General features: G+C 48.7%; 1 protein-coding gene across 3 annotated transcripts in view; it reads right to left on the reverse strand.

The window, feature by feature from the left end:
- Window positions 1–1,106: 1,106 nt before the first annotated feature.
- LOXHD1 (lipoxygenase homology PLAT domains 1) overlaps window positions 1,107–24,590 on the reverse strand; it is a 167,089-nt gene continuing 143,605 nt past the window's right edge. Inside the window, exons 36-41 of one of the 3 annotated variants that reach the window (XM_072829473.1) lie at window positions 23,718–23,892; window positions 21,930–22,115; window positions 15,814–15,984; window positions 9,754–9,886; window positions 8,279–8,437; window positions 1,107–3,071 (exon numbers count right to left, since the gene is read on the reverse strand). In XM_072829473.1, the coding sequence (XP_072685574.1) occupies window positions 2,591–3,071; window positions 8,279–8,437; window positions 9,754–9,886; window positions 15,814–15,984; window positions 21,930–22,115; window positions 23,718–23,892 (1,305 nt within the window). In that variant the 3' untranslated portion in view covers window positions 1,107–2,590. The remainder of the gene's footprint in view (window positions 3,072–8,278; window positions 8,438–9,753; window positions 9,887–15,813; window positions 15,985–21,929; window positions 22,116–23,717; window positions 23,893–24,590) is intronic. The other 2 variants (XM_072829470.1, XM_072829471.1) reach the window with 2 other exon arrangements.

The following is a 24,590-nucleotide window of genomic DNA, read 5'->3' on the forward strand; positions in this document are numbered from 1 at the left end:
GCTGAGTCAGCAGGACAACGGTTGCCACATTTCACAGGGATGGCTCACTGTGCTTGCCAGAGGGCATGGCGGAAACTGTTTTCAACTTGGAGATGACTGTCCTTCTCCAGGTTCAGACATGATGGAGAGGCTGAGGAGGAGGTCATGACTTTGGGGACAGGACACTCAGAAATTGCTCTTGGTGGCTTGGGACAACCCCCTTCCTTCTGGCTGTTGTCTTACTCAGTGCTAGTGATTGGGACTTCACAGTGTTGCCTGGGGATGCCCGGGTGGCTCAGTGCATGAAGCGTCTGCCTTCAGCTCAGGTCATGATCCTGAGTTTCTGGGATTGAGTTTCACATCAGGCTCCCTGCCCAGCGGGGAGTCTGCTTCTCCCTCTCCCTCTGCTCCTCCCCCTGCTTGTGAGCTCTCTCTCTCTCTCTCTCAATCATTCTCTCTCTCTCAAAAAAAAAAAAAAAAATATATATATATATATATATAAACTCCGAAACAAACAAACAAACAAACAAACAAACAAAAAACAGGGCTGCCTGAAAAGAGGACATCCACCTCATTTGAAGGCGTAGAGTCCTATTCCATCCATAGAAATCGTAGGCATGAGGGCTGGGCTGGCTGGCTGCTGGTGGCAGCGATGAGAGGCCCGAATGCCCAGTTTGTCAGACCAGAGGTTGCTGGAGGGTCTCCCTTGTAGGTGTCTTAGGTCCTAAAAAGGAGACAGTGGAGGACCGAAGAGACTAAGAACCCCACAGGCATCCCTCCTTTCCTCCCTTCCCCAAAGACCAGAACCGGGGCCAGCAAGAAGAGGAGCAGGAGTGACAGTGCAGCGTGGGGATGAGGCGGAGGGACCAGCTCACATGCCCCCACCGTGTACACACACACACTTGCACATGCACACACAGGCGAGCTCTCCCTCCTTCACTTCTGGTCCTCCTGTGAGAGGACTGAGCTGGGGGATGGGACAAGATGAATTCTAAGGGTGACTTTGGCCTTTACACAGGAGCCTGACGTTTAAATTGCAGAACTGTGATGAGCTTTGGGACTTAAAATGGTAGTGGCCCTTTTTAGGACCTAAGAGAATTCAGGAGACCTTCAAGGCGTGGTTAAGTTTCCATCTGGGGACAGGGGTGTCAGGGAGGCGGGGGATGGGGATGGGGGGACCCAGTTCCACAGAAAAAGATGCAAATAAGGCTGTTTCCTGATTCCTTCTCCCTCATCCACACCCCAGCTCCCTGGGGTCCTGCTTGTTTGACATGATGGACACACACACCCCCCTTCAACGCAGGCACCCGGTTCCAATTGCTGAGACCCCAGGAGATGGAATCATGTGGCCAAGCTCCCCCAAGCTCTCTGGGTGGAGCTGGGGCTCAAGCCCGGGCAGGCTGCCTTAGAGACAGCGCCTGTAACCTCAGCCTTTCTCCAAGGGTCTCCGGGAGCTCTTGGAACTTGCTTCAACCACGAAGCCCTGCTAAGAGCTTGACACTTGTCTGGGCCACAGGACACGGCCTGGGAAATCCTGGTGCCCTCCTAGAGGAAGACTTCTTTGCCGGTCAGTTCTGCTCCTGGAGGAAAGTCAGAGGTCAGGTGTGGTGTTGTGTGGCACTCTTAGGGTGCATGGCAGGTCCCTTTGTGATGGTTCATCAGGAAGGGTGTGTGTGTGTGTGTGTGTGTGTGTGTGTGTGTGTGTGTTTCTCTGGCTGCTTCTCCATCAAGGTCATATCCTCTTGAGGGCAGAGACCACACCTTTATATTGTTCTCCCAGCTCTCGGTGGACATCGCCTGTGCGGAGCCAGGGTGAGGATGACAGTGCTAACTCACCATGTGTCCCCCACTCTTCACCCAGCCTGAGTCCACCAGGGACCCGGGTTTTCCAGGTCCTGCCCCCACCTTCATCACCTTCTGTTCAGTTCTCTGGGTCTCCACTGTGTCATCACAGGCTAGACCCACTGGTGGGCACCTGGCAAGGTGTTTTCCATAAATGATGGAAAGAATCACGTACCTTTTTCACAGGCTCATAAACCCCTCCAGGGCAAAAACATTTCCTCCTGATGTTTTTCTCCGTTTGCCACTGGATTTATTGAAATTGGGGAAAGGGATGCATTTCTTAGTGAGCAGATGCCAAGATGAGTTCTTTCTGAGGTGTGATTGGTAATAATTTAATTAGCCCAGCTTTTTTGGGAAGAACATGTTAATTAGTTTTTGCTTAAAATACACCATCTCGATGGTCTCTTCTTCCCCACTTTTATCCCCTGGGTGAAGCCCCAATTTCCCATCCACACTTGGCAGCAGGTCTCAGCCTGGCCATTGCTGCTATTGGAAAAGAAAACGCAAAAAGTTGTTTTTGTGCAGCCATGGATTGTGACACATGTTGACTGATCCCTGTAGATCCAAGAGCCTGGGGAGGGGCAGGACCCCACAACTAGTCACCCTCAGTGGCCTCTGGAGAACCATGAAGTTCTGGGCCACATGCCATGCATGCCACCCTTCTGGACCCCAGTCCCAGCTCCACGAGGCTTTGGGAAAGCCCTGCTGAAACCCAAGGTGGAGTCAGGAGCATCTCAGGGAGGGGGTGGGAAGGAGAGCCTCCAGCCCCTCAGACTGAAGGGAAGAGGTCTCTCCAGGTGAGCCCGTCCCCCCGCTTCTTGTCCAGCCACCTGCCGCAGTTGAAGATGGTTGCCACTCCGGTGCTGGTGTTGGTGACCTCCACCTTGTCCACCAGCCAGCCTGAGTAGTAGCCACTGCTGTCGTGTTCCACTCGCACCTTGCGCAGCTCGCCCAGCTCCAGCGTCTCCAGGAAGAAGCGGTCGGTGCTGCCCCGCTCGAAGAGGTTGCGCATTTTCTGCTTCAGCTCCCGCTTGCCTGTGTCCCCATTGGCCCCAAAGATGGTCACGAAGACGTTGGCGTCGGTGCCTGCCCCTGGCTCATAGCCTGTCGTCACAATGACCTCGTACTTGACTGGCACCAGGCTCTGGACCTTGCTGGCAAAGCTCTCCGTCGTCTTGGTGACTTCGAATACCTTGAAGTACTTCCTCTTCCTTTTGAGGGGGATGAGGCAGTCACAGTTGAAGAAGTACCTAGAAGGGAGGAAGGAGGCTGCGTGGATACCAGCCCGGGCTCATGCTCCCCCTGGGCCCTGGTCCTTAAATGATTCCTTCCCCAGGTGGCAGGATATTAGGACTGGAAATGCCTGCATTAAAATATGAGGACATGGTCTTATTTTTCTTAAGATTCACAGTGAGTGGCTTCTCTATCCTTCCAGAGGCTCCTTAATTCTCTTTTCATCCCTCACTGGCCCCCATACTCCATGTCCAATCCACCAGCAAAATCTCATTGACTCCATCTTTAAAATAGGTCCAGAATCAGCCACTTGAAAGACTATGCAGTATCTCAGTATCTGTTCTGCTGTCCCTCTGGTCCAAGTCACCAGCACCTCCTCCCTGGGATAGATCAGACTCCTAGCTGGTCTCCCAGCTTCCTGCTACCCATGGTCCATTCTTTACACAGCAGCCAAGTGACTCTGTGGACATACATGTAAGCCCAAGAATGCAGTCCTTCTGCTCAGAATCCTACAGTGGCTTCTGAGGTTAAGTAAAAACCACCACCTTATAAAGGTTTGTAAGACCCTATGTGATTGGACCCTTTCTGACCCAGCCCAGTCTAAGCTCACTCCACCCCAACCATGCTGGTCCCCTTGCTCTTTCAAAGGGACTTATGAATATTTATACTTAGTATTGTCACCTGCAGAGATGGCTACAGGATTCAGAGTGATAGTCCCAAGGAAAGCCAAGTGGAAATGTCATTGGGGAACATGTGGTCCCAAATCCCTTGCACTGGGCTGAGTTGAGCTATGAGTGGGTGTGTCTGTGTGGGGGCGGGGGGCGCATACACACACATGTGTGCGTCCATGTACTCATGGTCTGTAGAGTGAAAGGGGTAAGAGAAAGTCCTTACTGAAGAAGCTGCCATAAGCAGAAGCAAGTCTAAGGCCAAGAGAAATGGTCTTGGACCAGAAAGTTCCCTCTGCACCCCCAGCCCACACAACCATAATTTTACCCTCTGGGTAATGGTAGTGAGCCCAATAATTAATTACAAAGGAGAAAGTCAGAGGGCTCAGTGGAAAGAAAATGCTCCATGGGGTTAAAGGGGGCCTGGGGTCTGCCCCAGCCCTGCCACCTTCCACCCATATGTCCTTGGGCAAGCCACATCCCCTACCTGGACCTTGGTTTTCCATTGACAATTCTAGAGGTTTGAATTGAACAACTGGTGTGGTCTCTTCCCACTCAACTGGTAATATTGAAACAGCTTCGGAGATAAGCTATCCTGGCACTGACTGATGATGTCAGGATTTCAGCCCAGACAGGGCCTGCCCAGTGGTGCAAAATCAGATCCCTTTTAGATGAAAATCCATAACTGCAAAAAGCTTGCTTTTCTACACCCTCCTCAAATGCCAGGCTTTGCATTCTTGCATCACATCCAGTCCCACAACAACCCTGAGCTGTAGGTGTCATCCTCCCATTTCAGAGAAGGGAAAACTAAGTCTTGGAGAAGTCACTGCCCAAGGTGAGCCAGAGCTGGACCCAGGGCCAGCCTGCCTAAGCCACCTGAGACGCCAACCATGGAAAGACTCGGGCAGGAAATCCTTATTCTGTTTCAAGATCTCTCTTCCCCCAGTTATCACTTGATAAATGTGGATTGTTGTTACATACCACACTTTCTTAGAGGGGATATAACTTCATTCTTTGTTTAGACATTCTTTAAAAATGTATTTCTTTATGCAAATTCTCTCTGATATACATAATTCTATATAAATGCACACATCATGTGACCGCATGCATGTTTTTCTAAATGCACCCTTTTTCTTCTCCTTTTTGCTTGGCTCTCTCTCCTTTCTCCCCTCCTTCCTTTCCACTTCAACATCCCACCTTTACCTCAGATAACCCATGTAACAGTTGTGGGTGTATCTTGCCAAATTTCCTTCCATTTCACCCAACCCTGCACAGACCCACATAGACACAGACATATGCGGGATGTCAGTGTTCCCTTTACAAAATGGCATCATATAATATGTGTTTTCCCATATCTTACTTTTCCTGGGAGTTGCTCCAAGTCATCTGGTACATATTTAATTCATTATTTTTAATGGCTGAAAAATATTCCCTGGTATAGCTATAAGGAAGAGCTTTCTATCATAAGATCACCAAAATGTGGGACCCCAGGGCTTTGCGGAGTCAAGACCCTAGAGGTGGAAGGACACATCCCCGGCTTTCCTCGCTGGAAATGAGGGTAGGGTCATCAGGAAGGATAAAGGCAAAAGCAAAGAGTACAAATGAAGAGAGATGAAATATAATATTTGAAAAACATGTAAATAAGATCACAGTTCTGTGAACAGTGTTTGTGAGATATTAGTAAAGTGTCAGAGAGAGTAGAGTCACCAAATACTCATGGTGGCCATCTCTGATGGGTAGGGCTTTAGGGAAGTGTTGCTTTCTCTTACAGACTTTTTGTATTATTTGAATTTTTATAACAACTGTGTATTTTTTAAAAGATTTATTTATTTATTTGAGAGAGTTGGTGGGGGGAGCCAAGGGAGAGAGAGAATCTCAAGCAGACTCTGTGCTGAGCTTGGAGCCCTACACGGGGCTCGATCCTACATGCCTGAGATCATGACCTGAGCTGAAACCAAGAGTCTGATGTTCAACTGACCGTACCACCCAGGTGCATACCAATATAATGACTGTGTATTATATATGGTATTGAGATCAAACAATAAAGTTATTCTTGGTTTAAAAAAAAAACAAACCCTGTGTGTGTTCTTCCACCAAAATTCTGAGGATCTTAGTGGTGGAGGAGAACTGGTTAGGAGGTATTGCCCATCGCAGTGGAAGGGTTAGAACTGGAAATAGTTTAAAGATGAAAGTTTGACATTACTGTGTTTATAGGCTATGGAGATTAAATTCATTTGTAATTCATGGAAGTCTGACCATGATGGTTGACATGGTGGTTGGAAAGGAACACCACCCCTCAGGAACCACAGGCTTGACACCTGCACAGGCAGGTGGGCTGGAGCATGACCTCTGAGAGCTCCCTAAGTTGGAACCCTGTCAGCCTCCCCCCAGCACCAGCCTCCAGTGAACATCCAGCTCTCTTCCTGGGAAGAGAGACTGAGCACAAAGAAGTGATGGGTTACCACTGTCACTGAGGTAACATGGCTGATCAGGTGACAGCTCTAGTATCCGGGATCTGGATTTCCTGCATCCCCTTCTTCCCATTGGGAAGATCCCACACCTCATGGACATCCATCCCTTCCTCCCCTTGCAGCCCTGGCAACACAGTGACAAAAGACCATACTCTTGAGGGTGTAGGAATGGTGGCTTCTTTCCCCTGGGAGATAAATCCTACAACTCAGCCCCAGGATTATGGGGTAGGAAGTTCATGAGTGAAGCTTGCTTTTCCCTTTCCTTCTGAGACTGGAAGATGCTGGCTGGTGCTGAGATTTTTGGCTTGCTCTCTTTCTTGATGCCAACATTGTCGGTTTAAAGCCAACCCAAGTGGGAATGATTTCATTTTATTATTGTATTGTATTGTATTGTATTGTATTGTATTGCCTTGTACTGTTTGGTTTATTTGGGGGGTTTGCAGAGGTGTGGTATCAGCAGCCATACTCCATGTGGTTGGGAGGCAGCATTGGGTGGCAGAAGGGGCTTTGCCCTGGCCCTGGCTTGCTGGATGACTTGGCAACGCCTCTGGGCCCTCCGTGTCCCAGCTCTCAAGACCCCATCAGTGTGGGTCCAAGCAGCAACACCCAGAACTCTGCCAGGGTTTATTGTGCCCGCTGGTTTTTTCTCTAAAAGAGCACTGGATAACATGGCAGGCTGAAAGGGACTGAATTATGTCCCACCTTCAAATGCATATGTTGAAGCCCAAACCTCCAGTGTGACATCATTTGGGTGGTATTTGGGAGGTGATTAGGTTTAGATGAGGTCCTGAGGGAGAGACCCCCTGATGGGAACGGTGCTCTTATAAGAAGAGGAAGAGACACCTGAGTTCTCACTCGCTCTCTGTCTCTCTCTCTGCCATAATGACACAGCAAGCTAGGAAGAGAGGCCTCGTCAGGACCCACCCTCACTGGTACCCCGACCTCCGATTTGCAACCTCCCCAAATGGCGAGAGGAAGATGTCTGCAATTTGAGCCACCCAGTCTGTTGTCTTTGGATATGGCCACCTGAGCTGGTTAAGACAGAAGTTTTGAAGTCAGAATCCTTTCCTGGAATTCCCAAAGGGGAAGATGGGTCAGAGGAAGCCGATCCTAGGATGCTTGCCTACCACAGATGGGGCGTAGATAGACATGGCTTTGAGCAGCTCGGGCTCCCGTAGGCCGGAGTGTGCAGCGGAGACTGCACCTGGCTATTGCTTCTGTGTGTCTAGTGTGCTTACGGTGAAGACACTGCCCCGGGCAGGGTAGGGGCCGGTTCTGGAGCAGAGGTGCCCCAGCAAGTGGTGGCAGGCTGGCCCTGGGAGTTGTACACTTCGCCTGCTGCTCACTCCCTGGGCCCAGCCTCCCAGAGGCCAGCACCGCCCCCAGCATCCCCTTCTTCCTCTCCTGGTGCCTTCACAATGTCGTTGCTGCCTTCCAGGGCCTCAGGGCTCTTTCTGGCATCCAGTGTGGTAACCAAGTGGTTTTAATTAGAAAAACTGATGGCTGTGGACTGTTACCCAGGTAACCAAAACCCTTAATCCTTCAGAAACGCCTGAGTCTCCAGAAGGCCCTGGAGGGCAGTGGTAGGGGGTTAGGGGGTGGGGGTGGGGATGCAAAGCTCCTTATCCAGAGTCCTCAGAGGCAGGTGGGCCATGGGGTTACTCCCACTGGTCTCTGGTCTCACTCTGCCCACTAGGATGGCAGGGCTTTTGCTGTGACGGACGCTTCAGAGATATATTTCTCTGTCATGGCACAGGGATGGGAGAGAAAGGGAGGAAAGTGTCCACTGCCTGGCACTGTTTGGCTTCCTCAGTGCTTTTCCAAGGAAGCATCCCTGGATTAAAAGGCCAGAGCATCCAAGCTCATGTGGTTCAGTCCCTGCCTCTGCGGGTAGGCCTATGGCTCAGAAAGCTCCAGAACAGTACAGCTGCCTCTTCCCTTCCCACCTTGTAAGTCTCCTGAATAAGAGGGCCTCACAGGGGACAGCTCCCTAGGCCCTGGTGTCTCTTCCGAGGTCTAGCCCCTGTCCCTCCCCACAGAGTGAGCAGCACTTCCGGGAGCAGGGGGTGGAGGCAAAGTACATACACATTGCCGTACTCCAGCTCGGTGATGGTGATGGTCTTGACGTGCCAGACCAGCTCTCTCTTGGGGATGAACCGGTCCTCCCTGGCCAGGTGGCCCACGCAGAGGGAGGCAATGTCGCCCAAGAAGACGCTGTCAAACTCAAACGTGTCTGTGGTCCCCCTGCAGGACACAAAGGTACGGCCAATAAGAGCTGCCCATGCCCACTGAAGGGAGTGAGCATTTATTGAGTGTCTATGGCATTCCAGGCGCTGGTCTGAGGAGCAGGGGTTCCATCGGATTTTGGAACAAGACAACCACAGTCATTAAATAAAAGAAAAAAAACCCTGCCTGATCCCAGCACCAGTGAGTGGTAACATCGTGAGGCAGTGGAGCTGGGAGGAGGGTGAAGCCCTGGGCTCTGGGTGTCGGGCCCAGATTCAGAGAGCAGAGCCTCGGGAGCAAGGGAAGAGGCCCCCGAGGGGGAGGTGCCTGGGCCAAGTCACGGGATGGAGCCTGCAGGCAAGGAGGCTTGGGCATCGCCGGGGGAGTATTGGCTTGGCTGCCGTCAGGGTGCGCCCAGGGAAGGGGCAGCGAGAAGGTGGGTGCGCGTGGCTCTGGTGGCCTCGCAGGGCCAGTCTAAGGAGCTCGGACTCCCTCCGGGGGCACAGGGAGTTCCAACGACAGGTACAGTGAGGCACGGGAGGGGGAGATTCTATAAGCGGTTCTGGAGAGAATGGGAAGAGGAAGTGGGCATCTGGGCCGTTCAGAGGTGGCTCAGGCGTGGAGGAGGAGAGGACATTCTCCAGGCCTGCCTGCCAACCAGGAGTGGCCAGAAGAGGTGACTGGACCTGAAACCCAAGTCTGATTTTCCTATAAAGCATCTTAGAGGCCCTCTCCTCCCTGTCTCCTTCTAAGTAGAGCTGAGTTCTGTGCTGTCTCACAGGACCACTCTCCTGTAATCCCATGGTAGAATGTTTTCTTTTCAACAAGACCATGGTCTGCATTGCTACCTGGTCCTGCTACAAAGTGGGCTCTCTTTAATCAATTAATTCTTCATTTTAGTGGTAGTTTCCATGAACTTTTAAAAACTGAAATATATTTGACATAAACTGTGTAAATTTAAGGTGTAGAGCATGTTAATATAGTCATATATTGTAGTATGACCGCTATTGTAGAGATAATTAGCGCCCCTAGCACGTTACAGGACATCCTCTCTTTTTAGTGGTGGGGATTATTGAATTCTCATATAGTGGCCTCTCTTTGGGTGGTAATTCCCTCCTTTTCCTTTTATAAGGGAGGAGTTTGCACAGGGTTGGCACATATTAGGTACTCAATAAGTGCTTGCCGTTTAGGCCCATTTTAGGCACCACTTATGGCGCCCACCAAGAGGCTCCACCCTCCTGACCTCATCTAGAACTCCCTCTGCAGCCCCAGACACACACACTGCCTCTCACCCGCCCCATCCATCAATCCCCTGCGAGAACCCCCCTTCCTACTTCCTAAAGGCCCTCTGTCGGGAAGAATTTTCCACCAGAAACTCTTTGGATCGGTTCTTCCTGCCCTCCAGGATGAGCCAGACGTTCTCCCTGGTTTCGCCTCCGTTGCCTGTTTCTATGACGATCTCGTAGGCTGCAGTGGAGAAGGTAGGAGAGGGTCAGCTAGGCAAAGCCACCCCCACCCGCGGCTCCCAGGTCCTCCCTCTGATCTTAGACAGATCACAGCCTGGCTGCGGGTTGAAATCCCCACAATGAGGCACTAGGACGAGAAGCTGCCCCCATCTGGAGCCACCATAAGCATCTCTTTTATTTATAGAGCAACTGCTTTGCCTGGTGACCATGGGAGTCGCTGAAAGTGAAGCATCAGGAAGCAGGAGGTGGCAATGAGTTTTGGGAGAGGTGCTGGAGCCTGGCTTTCAGACAGGGATAGCACCCAAGATGCAAAATGGAGCTCACTTGCAGAGGAAGGAGCAGAGGGGAAAGGGACAAGGAAGCTGAGGGCAGGCCAGACTCCTGGGGCGGGCCTTGAAGTCTATCCACAAGCATCAGGGCCTGCCCTGTGTCAGTTCTGACTCTGGTGTCGCATTCAGCACCACCGCATTCCTCCCCTGCACTTCCCTCAAGCACCTCTGCATTCACTCAGCAACATTTGTTATGTGGGTGCCAAGTGTCAGAAGGGGGCTGGGTTCTGGAGGACCCTAGAACTCCCTCTGCAGCCCCAGACTCACACTGGCAACAGACCACAGATGGGATGTGATAACCTTGCAACAAAGGACTAAGGTAGCTCAGGGAGAGAGGAAGAATCAGCAGCCCATTACCTCTCCAACCCCATCTTCTCGTATTTTCTCCCTTGCACACTCCATGCACTCTGTCTCCCTGCTGTCTTGGAGGCCTTGAAGCCCTGCAGGAGATCTGTGCTGCAGCGCTGTCCCCCTTTCTCTCTTCACTCACACTGGCTTGGCTCAGCCTTCACCTCATCCTTGCTATGAGGTCGGCCCCAGTCTCTCAACTGAGATTGCCACCTGACTGCCCCCAGCACTCTTGGCCTGCCTTCAGGTGCTCCATATTTTTCTCTTCTCCTTACCACCTGTTACCTCTTACCATGCTATGTAGTTTGCTTATTATTTTACTGTTTATCGTACTCCTCCTCCACCCTGAATGTAAGCTCCATGAGGGCAGGGGGAGGAGTCTTCGTGTGGCTCACTGACAGATCCCAAGTGCTCAGAAAGTGGCTGGCATGCAGGCACTCGATATATATTTGATGAGCGAAAGAATGAATGATCGGGCCACAGGAAGCCTCAGGAAGGAGGCAGTATCTGAGCCTGCGCTCGAGGAAGAGCCACAATAACCACTGGCAGAAAATGAAAGGAGGTTCTGGATAGAGGGAGGAGCACAGGCAAAGACTGAGGAGGTGAGGGAGGCTGGGGGTTCACTCGAGCCACCTCCCCAGGGACCAGGCCAGAGATGGAGCTGTCGAGAGCCCTCTGTGTATATGGCTCTTGCAGCAGTAAAAGGAATCATGGAAAGTCTGGGATTCTGGATGCAAAAGACAGTTCTGTTTCTGCACCTTTCTCCCAGAGATGTGGTAAAATGGAGAGAAGGCATGGCTGTGTCTGCAGCTCAGTGTAACGTTAGCCATTCTACCCTTGCAACTTCTCTCAAGGAGAGGGTCTGCTGCTGAGATGAGTGCAATGGATCTGGACAAGGAGGCAGGTAGCCTATGATAGGGGAGGAGAGTCACAGAAAGCGCATAACTCCTGAGGAAGGTGAGGCTCTGTGGGTCTGTACAAAATCCCAGCCCAGGACACGGAGGACCTGGGATGGCTGAGCCATTGTCAGGTCCCTCTGGCATATACTGTTTTCCCTACAGAGGGTGGGGTGACTTCTGCAAACCTGTGAGTTTTCCAAGTGGATCCTGGGCTTTGTTGAGGAAATGGTTTGTCGGCACCTAAGGGATGAGGCAGAGGTGCTAGAAACCCACAAGCTCACTAGGTGAATTCAAGTCGGAGATTCAAGAACCAATGCAGATGGAATGCCAACAAACCATAATCCTTCCCTGTTGGTCTCGAGGGTAAGGTAGCAAAGTAAGGTGTGTCAGCAGGGACATTTAGAGAGATTAGGAACAAATGCTGCCAGTGTCATCTGTGGTCTTTTGAAAGGAAGTTTCAATAAACATAGTTCACCCTGTCCTGTCTCCTGGTATTTCATCGATGGCTTGATAAAAACGTGGAAGGCACGATTCTCAACTTTGTGTATGTGTTGCTGGGAGGAAATGGACAAAGGAGCATCAGGGACCTAAAAGAATGAGGGAGGTGGGAATGGTGAGCCCAGGCTAGTGGGGATCAGTGTAAGGTCACCTGTGGGGGCCCGCACATTCACGAGGCAAGCCCAGCTGGAGCCCAGCAGCCACGGTGTGAGTCACCAGCACAGAGGGGGAACCAGCAAAGCCACCATGGGCTCTGGGGGCATGAATGTGGTTCAAGTGGCAAGACAGGGGAGGGAGAGCAGACCACCTTTGCAATCTTGCCCTTGGGCATGGCATCTGCAGAAAATGAGCAAGAAATTCAGGATATCCCATCATATGAGCAGGGGCTGAATAAACAGGTGTTTGTCCTGAGGCAGGAACTGCAGAGGCATATGCTGCTTTGTGGAGGGGCCGAAAGAAGACAGTGGGCTTCCAGAACTTGCTGGAAGATCATCTTTCCCACCTCACAGTGTCAGGAGAGCTCCTGCTGTGTGGTGTGGATGGTCAATCAGAATCTTCCCTTGGGAGACACGCTCTTCCCTTCCACTGAGGCTGTTAAGTAGAAGGCTGTGGGGCTGGGGTTACCAGCAACCATCTTCCCACAATGTAGAGAAAGAAGCAGAGCCAAGAGGAAATGGGAGACAGAGATGTACTGAAATGACTGGAGCCTCTGGAGACAGCCAAGTTGAAGCCAGCTCCACCTGAGACTTCCAAGTTCTGGGAAACAACACATTCTCTCTTTGCTGGAGCCAGCTCAGATTTGGAGTTCAGGCGTAAACCACCAAGAGTTCTGACCACTCCTAAAATTTTCTGTTGGCTCCATTGGGACTGCCAAAGAATGGAAGCTTCGAGAACGTGAGTATGAAGATGGATGTTCTAACAGAACTGCCCAGTGAAGCAGTAAGTCCTCCATCCCTGGGGAGCTGGGCATCAAACTGGACTATATTTGGGCTATAAATGTTGCAGATAAGGCTGACTGAGCAGCCCTAAAAGGTGTCAAGGGAGGGAGAACAGGAAGGAGAAGGGCTGTAAGAGGGAAGCACTGGTCTTCCTGGAGGATGTCTCAGTGACAGAGATCCTCCCAGGTATGTGTGTGCATGCGTGTATGTGCACGTGTGCATATGTGCATGCATGTGCACACATGAGCATGTAATCCTACCGCTCAGCACTTACTCTGGATTAATTGCAACAGGACTCAGATGTCAGTGTTATTTAAAGGTTGCCAATGGTTTTCAGCTCTGCTGCGCACTGGAATCATTTGCAGAGGCAGGTGCTGGCAGAGGGTTGGGAGCCGCTTCTGGAACTGCTAACAAGAGTTAGAGGTGAAGGCAGAGAACAGGGGGCTACATCAAGTGGGGGCACGTGGCCCATCTGGAGTAGTGCCAAGCCCAATAAAGACAAGACAGCCTGCAGCAGAGTAGTGGGTCCTGGTCTAAGAATCAGGCCACCTGGGTCCTATCAGCTGCGAATGGGCCTGAGATGTGTCACTTCACCTTTCTGGGTTTCTGTTTTCCTTACCCATGGTACAGAGGTGTGAATTTGCACCCTATCTAGCTCACAGGGTGGGAGTAGAGCTGTGAGGACCTAACAAGAATAGAGGTGTAGAGTGCTTTCCACAGATGATGCTCTGTTGGAGTACTGAGGGGGTGTTTGTTCTCACAAGCTGAGTATCCAGGAGCACCCTGGGGTCATAGACACTGAGAGTAGGTGCCACCAGGGCAAGGTCTTTGTTTTATTCATTGGTATGTCCCAGACCTCAGAAGAGGCTGTAGACACTTAGCAGGCGCTCAGTAAATCTTTGCCAAATGGTTAAATAAGCTGTGTCCGTGGCTCCCCTCAGGGTGACCCTCCATTTGAGGACACGGGTATGGCTGTCTGTTCCCCTATGGACACCTAGAGGGCGCCACTCTGCCCTCCACAGCCTCTCAGTAAAGACCGATCACACAGTCCAGCTCCTAGGCTCCAAGCTCCCGCTGTCCAATCTCCAGTCTGTTGCATCCTTCCAGAACTAACACAAAAGCCGCCTCCCCTCCGCGATCTCCCTGCCAACCCCACTCCTGCAGGTCTTAGCAGCTGTTTGGCAGGAAATCTGTGAAGGAGACTGTTTATGCTCTGAGCAGCACAAATCTCTCTTCCCCTGAACGCCAATGGCCTCAGGAGCCTCTATTGCTCCTCTCGGCACGTGAGTAAGGGGCTTTAGCATTCCTATTGCACAAGGGGCTTCTCCCCCTCACAAGATAGGAGGCTCCAAGAAAAAGAACTGCCTCTTCTTCTGTTTGCTGAGCACTAAACGCACACCTAGCAAGTCCCAAGCCTACAGAGCTGCAGAAGACTGCAAACATGAGTGACTCTGTCCCTGACCTCTGGGAGCTTCCAGTTGTATAGGGAGACTAACCAGGAGCAACGATTGATAACAAATAAACTGGAGTTTCACGAAGCGGTGTGCACCACTCACGGCAGCTATAATGAAGATGGACACCTAGTAAATCCTCAGGAAGCGTGGCCCACACTTAGGGCAGGAATCCTTGCACGGTATAAGAGGGTCCTTGGCTGGAAGCTCCTTGGGACAGAGTGCTCGCTATCTCTTGGAGCAGTTCATGATTGAGTAGTTTGGATGGTGTGACTAACATGAGCAGGTGGCTTTGTACCAGAGAGCCATGCTTCCCTTCCACTGTATACAGCGCTTGCCCCCAGTGAGGGGCTGTCCAGCCAGGAATTACATTTCCCAGGTGCCCTTGCATCTAGGTGGAACCAAGTGATTAGTTTCTTGTTATTTTTCCTTTTGCAAGAACTATGGGAGCAGTACGTTGAAAATGGCAGAGACCCAGATCAAAAGAGCTGGGGTCCCTGAATCACAGTGTTGGAAGGCCTGCCAACGCACACTGGATGGTTTATTACATGAGTGAGAAATATGTTTTGGTTGGTTAAACCATTGAGCTTTAGGGGGTCACCTCTTACTGAAGTTAAGCATTACCTTGAAAACTAAGGTTTAAAAAATCTTTCTTTACACTGGGCTCTGCCTTTGAAAAACTTCTTCGAATCTGTTGAACCCAGATACTGGCATCTATAGTACAGAAACAACTCCCTCATCTTGGATGGCCATCCACTTTAAGGATCAATTACATTTTCCCTTTAAATATCGCCCTAGGAAGGATCCGAGGAAAGTGGCTGCTGGAGATGCTGGCTCCCCCTGCACATTCTGTTTCCAGAAGTCTTGATTTGTCAGCTGTTGCCACAGGCACCAATTGTATGGAGCCCGTGAGATAAAAATAAACCAGACAGAGAGCTTCCCACCAACGTGCCTAGCCCAGCCCTCAGGGCAGGGTGAACTTGTCCCCAGTGGTTTTCTGCTAACCTAATTAGTCCCTATGATTGGGGTGCCAAGATCTGGGATCAGTGTCTTGGCTGTTCCAATTCACCAAGTAATATTTAGGGTGTTTATTTATGCTTTCCTTCATTGGACATCTGATTCCCCTCCGGCTATAACTGTCTCTACTTTGTTTTTTATTTTTTTTATTTTTTTTATTTTTATTTATTTGTGATAGTCACAGAGAGAGAGAGAGAGGCAGAGACATAGGCAGAGGGAGAAGCAGGCTCCATGCACCGGGAGCCCGACGTGGGATTTGATCCCGGGTCTCCAGGATCGCGCCCTGGGCCAAAGGCAGGCGCCAAACCGCTGCACCACCCAGGGGTCCCCTAACTGTCTCTACTTTGGATTTACCAAAGCCATCCCCCTACTCCTACCCCCGCCATCTACTTTTCATTTAACTCTGAAGATTCAGTCCCTGAGTCACACCTGCCCCGCCCCCACATACTGGTCTCCTCCAGCTCATCACGGATCTCATTATTGGCGCAGGCTAAGTCACGGAGCGTCTGCCTGTCCCCTTCACTCCTGGAGAGCCAGCAGTCACATTGGAAACGGAAGGTCTCGTCCCGTGAATTGTCCTTCACATCGATGTAACTCAGGTGCCAGCCAGGAAAGATCCCTGTGGAGAAGACGTCATGAGGACTGGGAGCCGAACACACTGCCGTGCTTTCAGCTTTCTGCTGCCACCAGCCCACTGGCTGGCTGTGCCCACCCAAGTTCTGTCCCCTCTGGGCCTTTGTTGATGAAATGAGAAGGTGGGTTAGGTGGTCTCTGAGGGCTCCTTTAGCCCAGAGCATATCATTCTCCTTGCAAAATCCTTAACTTGGGGTTCATGAGCCTTTAGAGTATTTGTGTATGGGAATGAAGCTCTCTAAGGGCTCTGAGAAATTGTGCTATAATTACACATGCACATTTCACTAGAGAGAGGACTCATAGCTTTAATCAGATTCACAATGGGGGCCACTGACTTTTTGAGAGTTTACAGAGCTGAGGGATGAATTCGATTACTTCATGACACTAGTATACACCTGGCTAATGCCCATGATCCTTCCAGAATCAGTTCAGGCATCACTTCCTCTGGGAAGCCTTCATGAGGGTCCCCTGATTACCCAGTAGGCCTGTATCTGGTGTCCTTGAACCTGCCTTGGCCACACTCTGACCACATCGTGTCATCACTGTTTACAGGTGTCTTCTCCTCTGACCATAAGTTTTTTGGAGCAGGGACCTGGTCTTATTTGGTTTTGTTTCCCTAATGCTTTGTGTATTATCTGGTATGTAGTAGCTGCCCAATGAATGCTGGATATGTTATGACTTTGAGGGCCTTGGCTGTTCTGCAATCATAGAAAGGATTAGAAGCTGCTATTTCTTCAGAATATATATTAAATTAGAAAGATCTTGGCCTAATATTGAACATATAGTTACTTCTGTTGTAATTGGCAGGGCTTCCCTCAGAAGTGCTCCCCCAAAATCATCACTATCAAGTATAAATATCTGTGCATTTGCTGTGGCAGCTACATGTTATTTGTACCACACAATGGTTCAGTTACTCTCCACCCTTCAAAGTCCCTGAGAACTCTGAAAGCCAAAGTGCCCATCACACGTGGAGGGGAAATCCAGTGTGTGACAGGTTATGGTGATACTTGCTGCTCATAAATAGTCCACAAGGCAACCTCCCAAGGATGCCATGTATATGTTCAACTCTCATGTTTTGACCTCCTAGGTAGTGGGCCTTCCTATGTCCCAAAGAGCCAGTCTCTAGGATTGGACACTGCCCAAAAAACACCTGTAGATCCTGCTGCAGGTCTCAAGGGTCTTATAAGCACAAAGACACACAAAGATGTCTAGTCCCTCTGTCTCCTGGGGGTATAGGGGGTAGATGTGGAGGCTCCTGGGCAGGGCATACATATCAGCAGTCCTAGGATAGCTTCATTCTGGGTTTAAAAAGTACTTCACATATTTTTAAAATAGATCTTTACTGAAGTAAAAACCCAAGAGGGCTAAAACAATGATGTTAAAATTTTAAACAGTTCAGTTGAGTTAAACAGTGGTGAGTAATTTTATTCATAAACTTTAAAAGATTTCAGTAATACTTTTACTTTTCCACATTAGGGCCAGGTCTGCCTGTAAGATTATACATTGGCTGCTTTCTGAGATGGTCCCTGATAATATCATGAAACTGATTCAACTACTTCATAACCCCTGGTGTGTTCAGTCTGGAAATAGTGCACAGAAAACCTTTTGGAGCAGTCCTTACAGGCTTCCAGAGTGGAACAGAGAAAGAGAGAGGCAAATAAAAAGGAATTCAGAGAAAGAGAAGCCAAAATGTTGGTCCTCTTAGAAGGGGTGTGTGTGTGTGTGTGTGTGTGTGTGTGTGTGTGTGTGTACACATGAGCATGTGAGAGAGAGAGAGAGAAAGAGAGAGAGAGCGAAAAAGGGAAATTCTGCTATCCAGACCTTAACTAAATCAATTACAGTAGAATCTCTGGAGTAGGAGCTAGGCATCAATGGTCTTTACAGCTGCCCAGTGATTTCAATGTATAGCCAAGGCTAAGAACTAAGACCTGCACTGCAATCACCTAGAGGGCTTGTTGAACCAGACTACTAGGCCCCCTCCCAGAGATTCTGATTAAGTGGGTTTGTAGTGAGGTCCAAGAATTGCCATCTCTCCTAGGTCATGCTGATGCTGCTGGTCCCAGAGCCACGTCTTGAGATTTAATGTCCTCTCTCCTGACTGTAGGATCTGATGGTCTGTCTATGACACGGTGACAAAATGATCGATGGGAATTATAAGTGTGTGTATGCATGGGTGTTAGTGGAGAGGGATGACATTAACTGGAGAGGTGGTCATCACAAGATCATTTCTGTTGCCAGAACACACTATTCACCCTGCTTCACACCCCAAGTAGTTTTCGCTCCTAAATTACTCTTCCTGGACTCCAGGCAGGGTGGTGACAATGCGCTGAGGGGAAGGGGTGGATTCTGGGCTGGTTTTAACTTTACCTACAGACAATTCAGTGCCAGAGAAGGAATGTGCCTGGCCTGGGTTGCCCTGGTGCCTGGTTGCTTCTCTACCCGCTGCATCCCCCCTTTCCCTTATCCTCTGAAAGCAGCAAGGCATCATCTCACCCATCCCCAATTCTCCTCTCAAGTAGGAGTTTTGGAAAATAAAAAAAGAAAAAACTCTCCTTCTGTGGTAAATAGGCTAATCCCAACTCCTTTAAAATGAAAGACACTTGTCTTCAGCTCTTTTCTCATTGCTGATTTAGTTGCCTTGTTCTGGAACTGCTGGATGTGATTGACACAACTAACTCTACTAAGAACCTATCAGACATGTAGCTGGAAATAGGCAGCTCTGGGCAGGCTGATGTCACATGGTTGGCTTTTACTAGTGAAGACAAACCCACAGTTACAGCTTGGCTAGTGGTGTAGCCAGCACTAGCCTGATGGTAGAGACCCTGCCTGACCCTATGAACCAAGAGGGAATCATCTGAAACCTACCATTAGAGAGTCTGTTTCTTTATAAAGTCTCTCTTTTTTTTTTTTTAAAGTTAATTTATTTGAGAGAAAGAGAGAGGAGCACAAGATCAGGAGCATGAGCATGGGAGGGGCAGAAGGAAAAGAAGCAGACTCCCTGCTGAACAGGGAGCCCAACATCCTGGGATTATGACCTGAGCTGAAGGCAGCTGCTTAACTGACTGAGCCATGCAGGTGTCCCCAAAGTCTCCTCTTATAAAGTTATACTTTATTTCTTTTTTTACACAAAGATAGTAACTCCACACTGTTTAACGCTTTCACTCACAGCCAATCCATATCAGAACACAGCTGCCTCATCCTCTTTCATAGTTGTATGGCTTTCCACTCCATGCACATGGAAATTATCTATGCATGCACTACCTTATGGATGGATAATTAGTTGTTCTCCAAAATTTTAGTCCTGTACTTGACTATAATTATTATCTTTCCACATACATCATAGTGACCTATTTGTTTATTTATTTATTGTTCATTTATTTATTAAAGAGTTTATTTATTTGAGACAGAGTAGATACAGAGACAGAGAGAGCATGAGAGAGCATGAGCCTGGCTCAGCAGAGAGAGGCAGAGGGAGAAACAGTCTCCCTGTTGAGGTGGAAGCCCAATGTGGAGCTCGATCCCAGTACCCAGAGATCATGACCAGAGCTGAGGGTAGACACTTAACTATCTGAGCCACCCAGGAGCCACCATAGTGGTCTTTTTAAGTCATAGATCAAATTTTGTGGTAAAAAGAGTCTTCATTTCCCCAGAGTTTTCATCAGAGAAAGCAAGAAGACCAAGATGAACTACAGAAAAACCACAGAATGTTATAATTTGTTCAGTATTATAAAAGCTATGCAGGTCATTTGAATTAAGGGGAAGAATAAATCATTTACCTTGATTTTCTTCTATGAACTGTATTTCACAGTAATCATAGACGCATTTTTTTAAACAAAAGAATAGTAGCTAATAAGTGGATATGAAAGGACAATTAGAAAATCTCCATTTGTAATTCATTGTAATTGATCATCACTGGATGGAACCATTAGATGAACAGTTATGGGGGGGTCAGGGTAACCAGGCTGACAATCCCGAAATCTGGTATGCAATGTGAGCATCAAAAGGAGTAGGATTGCTGTGAGGTAATGTGAAGCACACGGTTCCCATTTTAAAGAAGTCCTGATGTCACCTATAGAGTATTGTTGCCAAAGAAAGTAGAACCTGAATCCAAGCATGCCTTTAGAGCTGACTTCCAGATTGTAGGAAATATGGGGAATTGAGAGGCAAAGACATTATAATAAGCAGACAGACAGGTCCAGATGCAGACGTTCTATAGGATCATTGGGCCCAGTCCCTTCCACAAGCCAATGGCCTGACAAAATAAAGGGAGTAGGCATGCTCTGCATTTGAAGAGATTGAAGGGAGATGGCAGCTAAATGCAGTATGTGAACCTTGTTTGCATCCAGATTCAAGCAAACCCAAAAGTACAAAGGCATTTTTTATGTTAAGGAAATTCGCATATGGAGTGGGAATTGGATGACACAAGGAAATCATTGTTAACTGTGATAGTGTCATTGGGTTTTACTTTAAAATGCCCATTTTTCAAAGGGAAATATCCTGAATATGTTTGGGATGAGGTAATGTGAAGTTAGGGTTTGGTTTTATATCATCCAGCAATCAAGAAGGAATTAAGAAAGAAAAAGGAAAAGTGAAAAGGGGAAAGCAGGTATGACAAATAATAATTGTTGAATCTATGTGATAGGTATGTGGAAGTTCATTATATAATTTCCTTCACTTTTGTGCATCCTTAACATTTTTCATAAAATATTATTGGATAAACAAAAAAAAGATGGAAAGGTAGATTCAAGGAAAGAGACGATTGCCATGCTATTAAGTTAACTAAACGTTTGTAACTTCTGTGGCATCACAACTTTTTTGTGTGGAAGGCTCTCAAATGAAATATTTTTGTCCTCATAAATTGCTATGCAAGGGAAGCATAATGTAGCTTGAATATTTTTAAACTAACTATGAAAAAAATGTGGCATAGAGAGAGAGAGAGCTTAAGGACATATTTAGCTGTCTTGGCTTATATTAACATTTAAGCTTCCATCTATGGAGGAGAAAGTTACTATAAAGAGGAAGCTAGGCACAGAACCTGGACTTCCCTGTACCTCTCCTGACCCTAGTATCCCAACCACCTGGGTTGAGTGAGGATAGAGACCTCTTCTTTTCCCTGCTTTCAGATCCAACATCTAGCTGGAGGGGAGGAGGCCCACTTCTCCGCCTACAAGGGGATAACATTGGTGCCCCAGGGCTTCTTTAAGTCCAGGAGCCATTATGGGACCAAGGTCATCATATATAGTCTTGAGTTATCCAAGGGAGGAATCAGGCTTTTTGAAGAGCATGCCACCTAAACCAAGGTAGCGGTAACAAATGTAGCCGGACCTGTCGGGAGCTGTCCGCGGTGCTGAGCTGCCTCCCATTTCTTTTGACAGCGAGGAGATACAGAAGGATTAGCTGTCAAGTTTTTGCATAGAAGAAAAATGCATCAAGAAAAACAAGAAAGTCTAGATATATGCATAGTTAGCATTACGGGCAAGGGTAGGGGGGAAGCTGGTATTAGTGGACCTCGTCATGACCCCGAGATTCATGGCCAGGACTTAATTCTTGAAAGTATTAAGGCATGGGGGGAAATGATTCCAGAGAAATGTGGGTTTACTGTGACTAAGGCATGAAAAAAAAATCAAGAATGGATCTAAGAGAGTGAAATGTGGCTATAAATAAATTCCATTAAAATCATATTAAGTCCCACTATAGTACAGTCAATGTGATAGGCATTAGGGAAAGAGTAATGAACAAGACTATGGTGTAGTTAGAAATTAAGTTTGATTTCTAATATCTGTCTAGAAACACAGGACATTTTCTAACTGCTGGAAGTATCAAAATGGTGGCAATCAACAGTTTTTAGTTGCCTGCCACCCTGAGGTAGAAAGGTCAATATGCCGCCAGGGGGATGGTGGAGAGCTGAGATCTGCTCAGGAGAGGATCTACCTTTGTTGTCATGCCAGACCCTCAGCTTGCAGAGGTGGCCTAGGCTCAGCATGTCGGGGAAGTTGAATGTGTCTGTGTTGTTCCGTTCAAACTTGTTCCAGTTGGCTGACTGCTTCAGGGCCAGGGTTCCGCTGTCCCCGTTCTCCCCAAAGATGATGATGAACACATTGGCATCTGTGCCTGCTCCTAGGGGATGCACAAGATAAGAGTTCCAGGTCCTTGCTTCTCCAACACACAGCCCACTTGCTCTGGTTTCCATGCTGCCTTCCTTGGAGCATGGGAAGTTTAGTATTGATGAGGCCAGGGTGGAGGTTGGAAAGGTCTGGTTACTTTCCTTAGGCTCCTGGGTCTCCAATTAAATCCTTCATCTGGTATCTGTGCCTTGTCAATGCTATTGGGCTAACTGGAGTCCTGGTTAGCAAATGTGAGTGGTTTAGTTCAAGAACTCATGTATTTCTGGGGAAATAGACCCATAGTTACAAGGTATGCCATGAAGAAATCCAGGCTCCTTGCACAATCTGGGTTCAGAAGGAAATAGGAAAGTCCTTTGTTCCCCAGATCTACCCCTGGTTGACAGTCTATACTAGAGCTTCACATCATTTGCTTAAGCCAAATAGATGTATTGACCTTAGTTAAAAAGAAAGTGCTTCTGGGAGAGGCGGTTCCATGAAGCTTTCATGACACACACACACACACCCTACAGTTATCAAGGGACTTACCAACTACTTTCTGGGAACATATCATGAAGGATAAAGGGGTGGAAAACATGTGGAAACTTGGAACTTTTAGCAAAAAGAGTAAAGGCTCCACTGTTAGGAGAAAGGAAGAAGAGAGGTGCCAACAAATGTATCCACTATACTGACCCATCACTTATGCCTGAGATTCTAGCATGAGAGCTTAATTTCTTTGGCTAAATGCTCCCCTGTTGAAAATGTAGGCTATTAGGGCCAATGAGTTAATCTCTCACTAGTAATTTATAATCAGTGTGAATGAATTTGTCACATTCCTTGCAACAGCTCCTGGAGAACATGTTATAGAGATATAGAAAAAGGTAGGCAGGAGACACTGCCTCCATGAGAGTGTGTTCCCTCTCAACCTCAGGCCTTTGCACACACTGGCATTTTTGCTTGGAAGGCCCTTCAGCAGGTGTTCCGTCTGCCTCAGTGGCTTCTGTTTGTCCTTCTGCTCTAGACTTTGGTATCACTTCTGGGAAGCCCTCCATGACCTTTATCCCCGACCCTCAGGTAGGTAAGGCACTCTTTTCTGGGTTCTCCAGCTCCTGTGCAGACCACTGTCAGAGCTGCACTGTCATTGCTCCACTAGTATGTCAGACTCACAGGAGCCCAGGGTCCTCTCTCCATCCTAGGACCCCAGGCCAAAGCTGGCACACAGAAGATGATTGCCAAGCAACAGATGTGAAAAGGAGCCCAAGGGCATATGAAATGCGCAGCACCTGGGTGAGGGCATGAGGCAACAGCAGGAAGATAGGGGGCTTCTGAGTCATGTTCCCACATAGTTTTCAAAAGTGCTGACCATAGTGTCTCATCAGGTTCTCCTAGACCTCCTTGAGGGATGAGGGACAGAGCCAGTTCAGTCACTGAGAAGAAATGCTTTGTCTGGACAGAAAGTGACCCATGGTGGAAAGGACTTGCATTGACTAACATTTGGAAGGTCAGCCAAAGGAAAATGAGAGCCTGACCGGAGCCCCAGGCCTGAGCCAGAATTTGAGGAAGTGCCAAGGGTAGTGGGATATGAGCCTGATAGGTGGAAGGGGATGCCCTGACTTACCCAGGATGTCACTGGTCTTGACTGAGACAGTGTAGGAGGTCCACTCCATCATCTCCTCCCCATCGATGACAGCACACATTTCACACACGAGGGTCTTCTTGCCCTTCCGCTGGGACAGCCAGTCTCCATAGTAGAACATGGTCAGGTCTCCGGTGTTCATGTTCTTCAGGAGGATCTGGGTGAGAAGAGTCAGTGTGGGAACACCCTCCCTCACCTCCACCAGTTGTCCACCTGCTAATAATGCAGCCCCCTCGGCTTAACCCCAGGGACTTATGATTCCAGACCCAAGGAGATTCTTCTGACTTAGACTCTCTGGGACAAAGACCCTGTGCTGTAAGCCTTGCACAAGTTCTGAAGCTCCTGCTGTGATAACCTTAGTTTGAGGATTTGGGAATGGGTAATTCATCCAAACATGTTTCTGAGAGGCACCTGTCATCATATGTAAGAAACATCTGTTGAATGAATGACAGAAAGACGGATCAGCCCAAACACTAACAGCCACAGATACCTGAAGCTGGCCAGGTTGTCCTTGGTGTGGGAACCATATTGTTGGCTCAAGAAAAATCCACTAATGTCTGAACAGGGGAGTAGGAGCCTGCAGGGACTCGGGACAAATAGCCTTTGGTGGCTGGGACATTCAAGGACTGAATCCAGGAGAGCAGAGCCCAAGATGAAAAAGAGGCAGCTACCTCACATGTGCTCACAGGGGCACCTAATGCTCTCTGCTGTCCAGCCCGACGTGCCCACCAGTAGCACTCGGCTGCCCAAGTTCTGCTGCTCCTCTCTCAATTCTCCCAATTCACCTCCTCCAAGAAGTGCACATTCAATCTCTGTCCACATTATACTGACAGCGCATGCTGGCACAAATAAGTA

This window comes from Canis lupus, chromosome 6 (genome assembly GCF_048164855.1).
Source record: "Canis lupus baileyi chromosome 6, mCanLup2.hap1, whole genome shotgun sequence".
Classification (NCBI taxonomy): domain Eukaryota; kingdom Metazoa; phylum Chordata; class Mammalia; order Carnivora; family Canidae; genus Canis; species Canis lupus.